At 47.1% G+C, this 6,095-nt stretch overlaps 1 protein-coding gene across 1 annotated transcript; it reads left to right on the top strand.

The window, feature by feature from the left end:
• Window positions 1-331: 331 nt before the first annotated feature.
• On the top strand, window positions 332-4,773 carry LOC123511099 (Krueppel-like factor 3; the record flags this gene model as incomplete). The annotated part of the gene is made up of 3 exons (XM_045266714.1): window positions 332-506; window positions 1,483-2,342; window positions 3,049-4,773. Coding segments are annotated over 3 exons (1,329 nt in total), but the record flags the coding sequence as incomplete, so codon positions are not given.
• Between the last annotated feature and the right edge of the window lie 1,322 nt (window positions 4,774-6,095).

Here is a 6,095-nt window from a genome sequence, read left to right as displayed (position 1 = left end):
CTCATTTTTCTTGTTCTTCTTCTCCTTTTCATCATCCACTTCCTTATTCAATTCCCATCAAATTCTAACTTCTCTTACTTTCATCCTCATTTCCTCCTCCTCCTCCTCCTCTTCTTCTCCCTCTTCTTCCTCCGCCAATGGGTTAAAAGTCCACAAGACCACGCAGGAGCCTCACAATGGACGCACTACTCCCCCAGCTGGACGAATCTTGGGTCCTTCAGGTTCCAAGTCCAAACGGTGACCTCTTCCAAGTTACGAGTCCAAATGGTGACATGTTCCAAGTTTCCAGTCCGAATGGTGACGCGGACTCAGGCTACGATGATGCCTCTCTCTCACCACTACACTCGTCACTCTCCCTCTCCCCCTACACCTCCCTGAGTTGCCTCCTACCCCCCCGCCCACAGCCTCCCCGCCGTTCCCCCTTCAGCATCAGTCTTTGCCTCGGGGTCATATAAATAATTTCTGTCACAGCCTTCAGTCGCAGCACATCCCAGACACTTCTTCAGGTAAGGAGGAGGAGGAAGAGGAGGAGGAGGAGGAGGAGGAGGAGGAGGAGGAGGAGGAGGAGGAGGAGGTGGAGGAGGAAAGGGTTAAGATTCTTGTTCCATTATTGTTGTTTTTCTTTATTAGTTCTCTTTTTGGTGAACGCCCTCCAAAAATTGTTAGTTCTACTCAAGTCTCCCTTAAAATGTCTCCGTTTTCTTTGGTTCACGTAATAATTTTTTTGGTTTTATTTTCATGTCATTTTGTTTTTGGTTTTCATTTTCTTTTTCATGATTCGATTTCAAAACAGATCTTGTAAATAGTGATGAAATAACGATAGAGAGAGAGAGAGAGAGAGAGAGAGAGAGAGAGAGAGAGAGAGAGAGAGAGAGAGAGAGAGAGAGAGTAGTGTCTTTCCAATGTCTCACCACCGGATGTCACCTCTCCCTCTCTCTCCCTCTCCCTTCTTTCCTCCCTCCCTCTTTCCTCCTCTCCCTCTCCTCTCCCCTTCTCACTCTCTCTTCCTCGCTCTATCAAAGTGCGGTCCGGTGCACTGGCGCTGGGCACACACACACACACACACACACACACACACACACACACACACACACACACACACACACACACACACACACATGTACGTAAAATCTATCTAATTAACAAGAATAATTACAAACACACAAACAAGAAAACAGTGTGTGTGTGTGTGTGTGTGTGTGTGTGTGTGTGTGTGTGTGTGTGTGTGTGTGTGTGTGATTGAGAGAGAGAGAGAGAGAGAGAGAGAGAGAGAGAGAGAGAGAGAGAGAGAGAGAGAGAGAGAGAGAGAGAGAGAGAGAGAGAGAGAGTTTCCTGTGTGCGCGTATCACATGGGACAGCTAAAGAGTGTGGTAGTGTGTGTGGTGGTGGCGTGTGTGCTGGGACGGGCGTGGGTGTGGGCGTGCTGATCCCCCACCACCCACACACTAACACACTAACCCCCACCCCCCCTGTCCCCTACAGAAGGCCTGGACCTCTCTTCCCTGGACCTGGTCTCGCTGGACACCCTAGACTACCTCTTCCCTGAGCCGCCCACGCCGCCCACGCCCCTGCCGGTGTCCCTGGATGAATCTGGGGGTGACCTTGGGGTGCTGACATCCCTCACGCCCGGCGGGGAGTGCATGGGCGTGCCGGGGCAGCCCACACGCCCCCCACAGAGCCACGGGTTGGAGGAGCAGCTAACCCTGACCCCCGCAGCCCTGCCAGCCCTGGAGGCCGGCCTGCCGCCAATCGAGACCTGCCCCTGCCCCTGCCCCTGCGCGCCCTTCGGCATCGACTTGCCCCCTGACATGACGTGGGCGGCGGCGAGGGGCGAGGACATGGGCGGCGGCTTGTTCTCTCAGCTACTGGAGGATGACACAGACGAGGCACCGCCGCCGCCGCCGCCGCCGCCACCTCGCCGCCTCCTGCCCACATTATTTCTACAAGGCCACGACTACACGTCCAAGCTGCCCCCGCCACCCCCGCCACCTCCCATACCCCCACCAGGCCAACGAGCCCTTCCCCATCCACCTAGGGACGTCCCCCCACCCCCGCCGCCGCCGCCAGCGAGAGGAGAGGTGCGTGAGGAGGAGCGAGTGTTCCAGTGCACATACGCGGGGTGCGGCAAGGTGTACGCCAAGTCGTCCCACCTGAAGGCGCATCTCAGGAGGCACACCGGCGAGAAGCCCTTCGTCTGTACCTGGACCGGGTGTTCGTGGCGCTTCTCCCGCTCCGACGAGCTGGCCAGGCACCGAAGGTCACACTCAGGAGTCAAGCCCTACAGGTGCCACGTGTGTGATAAGCGCTTCTCCAGATCTGACCACCTCGCCAAGCATCATAAGGTGAGCTGGTGTTGTCTGGTGTTGTCTGGTCTTATGTGGTGTGTGGTAGTGTGGTGTGGTGGTGTTGTGGTGGTGTTGTGTGGTGGTGTGCGTTGTGGTGTGGTATTGTGTTGTGTTGTGTTGTCTGGTGTAGTATAGTGTGGTGTGGTGTGGTGTGGTGTGGTGTGGTATGTTGTGGTGTGGTGTGGTGTTGTGTGATGCTGTGGTGGTGTTGTGTGATAGCGTTGTGCTGTGATGTTGCGTGGTGGTGTGGTAGTGTGGTGTTGTGTGGTGTTGTGTGTGGTGTAGTTAGTGTTCTTATTCTCTTCTTACTTTCCTTCATCCAGTTTTATTTCCTTCTTTCATTCTCTTCCTTAATTTTCCTTCATTTCTTTCATCTTCCTGTGTTACTGGTGTTGTGGTGTTCCTGGTGTGTTGAAGCAATTAGTGGTGTTGTAGTTAGTGGTGGTGTGATCTTAATGGTGTTGTGATTATAATGGTGTATTCGTCAAATCTCAAAATCTTTACTCTCACTCATGTCTCTCTCTCACTTCAACTCTTATTACGTCCTTCGCTTCTCTCTCTCTCTCTCTCTCTCTCTCTCTCTCTCTCTCTCTCTCTCTCTCTCTCTCTCTCACTTCCCTCACTATTCTAAATCTCTTATAATTAATTCTACATCCTTCTATATCACCTCTCCCTCCACCTCTCACTCTCTCCTCTTCCTCAGGTGCACAGAAGGGACCGCGTGCTGGCTCTGTACGGCCCCCTCTCCTCCTCCCTCCCTCCCAGACGATCCCGCCCACAGCATCCGCCCGCCCACGCCCGCCCACAGCAGCCTCCCGCCCGTGGTGCATCGGGTGGAGTTCCGGGCAGCACGTCCCATCAGAGTGTGTCAGTAGTGGGCGTGGCGGTAAGCGTGGACGTGGGCGTGTTTGGTTTCTCACTTCACGCCCATGGTCTGGATTGGGCGTGTTTGTGTGTCTGTGTGTTTGTGTGTATGTGTCTCAGTTCCTCAGGTTAAGATCTTGTTTTTCGAGTTGTGAGTGTTTACTGTGTGTTTTTCAAAGTCCGAGTTACGACCGTTTTACGAATACCAAGTGCCTTTTTCCTCGAGTTACGAACATTTACGTGAGTTATGAATGTTTTTTAAGTGCCTTATTCTCGAGTTACGAATATCTCCGAGTTGCGAACACAGCTTCCGAGTTACAAACATGTGCTCGAATTATGAACACATCCTTGAGTTACGAAGGTGGCTAGTTCCTCGATTATACTCATGTGTCTTGGAGTTAGGAACATAATCTCGAGTTTCGAACACATCTTTCGAGCTACAAACATGTGCTCGAGTTATGAACATTTCTCTAGTGCCTTGTTTCTTAATGTGTGGATGCTCACTTGAGTTACGAACGAATCCTTCCAATACGAGCAGTTTTAGGAATGTCTGCTTCAGGATGTGACGCCGTGACCTTCATAGAAAACGTGCGTCTGGTGTCTCTCATGGCTGACTCAACTACAATGCTCACAATAAATAAATAAATGAGAGGAAATGCTGCCGTAATGGTTTCTAATATTTTTTTTAGGTATTTCTTTGTTTTTCGTTTTCTACTGCCTTGAAAACATAAAAAAGAACAAAAGTCAAAGAAAAGAACAAAAAAGTTGTCTAGTGTTGCTTTCTAATTGAGTTTCTTTAAGTTTTTAGTTGTTTGTGTTGTTTCTTTAGTTATTTCTTTCGTTTTCTTTTTAAAGTTGAAAGAAAGTGAAAAAAAACAAGGAATTTTTGTCTTAATGATATTTTCTAGTATGTTAGTCTTAATTTCTGGCTTTTCATTAGCTGAACAAGAAAAAAAAAAAAAAAATGAGAAAAAAAAGAGAAAGGGACAAAATGTTACTAATGATATTTTGTAGTTGTATGTTAACCATTATTGTTAACGCGCCGCTTCCGTGCCACTTCCGTACTGTCGCTTCATAACACTGCCCGCGCGCTGAGCTGACCCACAAGCCCCGCCCACTCCGCCTCCATTAGCTGCTGTACAACTGACTGCTCCGATAATACAACTTGTTTATTTATTCAATATTATTCATTTATTTTTATTTATTTTTCAACGTCACTGTAGAGAAAAGAACGATATCAGAGAGCATTAGACCCGTTCGTAAAAGGTAAAATAAGGAGACATTTTAATGAAAGCAGCCATAATGTGATTGTCGATGGCCGCAACCTCACTGTGAAATGAAAGAAAAAGGAAGGAAAATAAATGACGTGAAAATATTAACCCTTAAACAAAGAAAAAAAAAAAAATTGAAAACAAAGAAGTAGAAAAAGAGAGAAAAAAACACAACATAAACACAAGCAAAATTTGAATATTTACACTTGAAAACTAACTTCCCCAAAAAATTAATAGATAAACAAACAAACAAGCAAAAATAAAACATTGACAATTCAGAAAAAAATCGAAAATAAGACAAACTCCTCCACATCAGCACACGCAGCACGGGATCTGATTGGCGCGCGGCATTATAAACGAACCAATCAGGAAGCAGCGAGGGGGCGTGGCTTAACGATCAGCTCAGCGTGTTGGGACTTCCGTTCGCGTGTCGTGGTGTCCTTGCCGCGCCCAGCCAGGCTGCGCGGGACTCAGCAGCTGCCGCCAAAGATAGCCTAAGTCGTGGCCAGGCGAGGGTTCGGACGCTGAGGTAGTGCGGGCTGAGCTGCACTGAGACGTTACTGAAACATGAACATTTGGGATCTGAAGTGCCATGTTGTATTTCCTTGGTCAAAGTTTGTGTTTCTTGCGCTAAGTTGTGGCAAATATTGTGAACCGTAATGAAACTCGCCTTGATCTCTCGCCATGACTATCTCTTAAGCCAACAGAGATGATTAGCTAAGTTTTCAAGACGGTTTCTCCTATTAATAGTACATATATCTTGTTAATCATCCTAAACAAACCATCCTTAAAGGCTTTTGTCACATCACCACGACTGTTCACAAACCCCACAGAGATGTATGGCCAATTTTCAAGAAACTTTCCGCTGTTAATAATGTAGAAAATGTTGTCAATTTCTCACTAGAACCATAACAACACCTTTAAAACCCACTGTCACTTTACCACGGCTATTTTCAAAGGCCACATAGATGATTAGCCGAGTTCTCCTGTTGATAATGCAAAAAACTCGTTAATCTGTCACTAGAACCGTAAAAACACCTTTAAAAACCAAAGTCACTTCACCAAGACTATTTTCAAAGGCCACAGAGATGATCAGCCGAGTTCTCCTATTCATAATGCAAAAACCTCGCTATTCAGTCACTAGAACCATAAAAATACCCTTAAAAAAACCCGTCACTAAATTGAACAGCCTTGGAACTCGTCACAAATAGAGGGTGTTGGAAGTAGAAAACCCGTGACTAGGTAGAGGGTGTTGGAAGTGGTCAGGTGTGGCGCAGGTGTGTCAGTGCATGGCTCGTGTGATGTGTTGCCTCAGTGTCCGACTCTCCCTTTGTCCCTCCTCTTGTAAAGGATGCAGCCACGTGTGTGTGTGTGTGTGTGTGTGTGTGTGTGTGTGTGTGTGTGTGTGTGTGTGTGTGTGTGTGTGTGTGTGTGTGTGTGTGTGTGTGTGTGTGTGTGTGTGTTGAAGTGTATTGTTTCCTGTTTTGGTTTGTTTTGATATTGAGTTTGTTTTTTCTTCTTTTGCTTATCTTAGTTCATTTTAAGTTATTCATTTGTTTTAGTTTAAGTTTTAGTGAGTTCTATTATTATTATTATTATTATTATTATTATTATT

The sequence above is a fragment of the Portunus trituberculatus genome, chromosome 4, assembly GCF_017591435.1.
Source record: "Portunus trituberculatus isolate SZX2019 chromosome 4, ASM1759143v1, whole genome shotgun sequence".
In the NCBI taxonomy this organism is placed as follows: domain Eukaryota; kingdom Metazoa; phylum Arthropoda; class Malacostraca; order Decapoda; family Portunidae; genus Portunus; species Portunus trituberculatus.
Note: the sequence above shows the minus strand (reverse complement) of the source record. Positions and strands in the feature narration are given on the sequence as shown.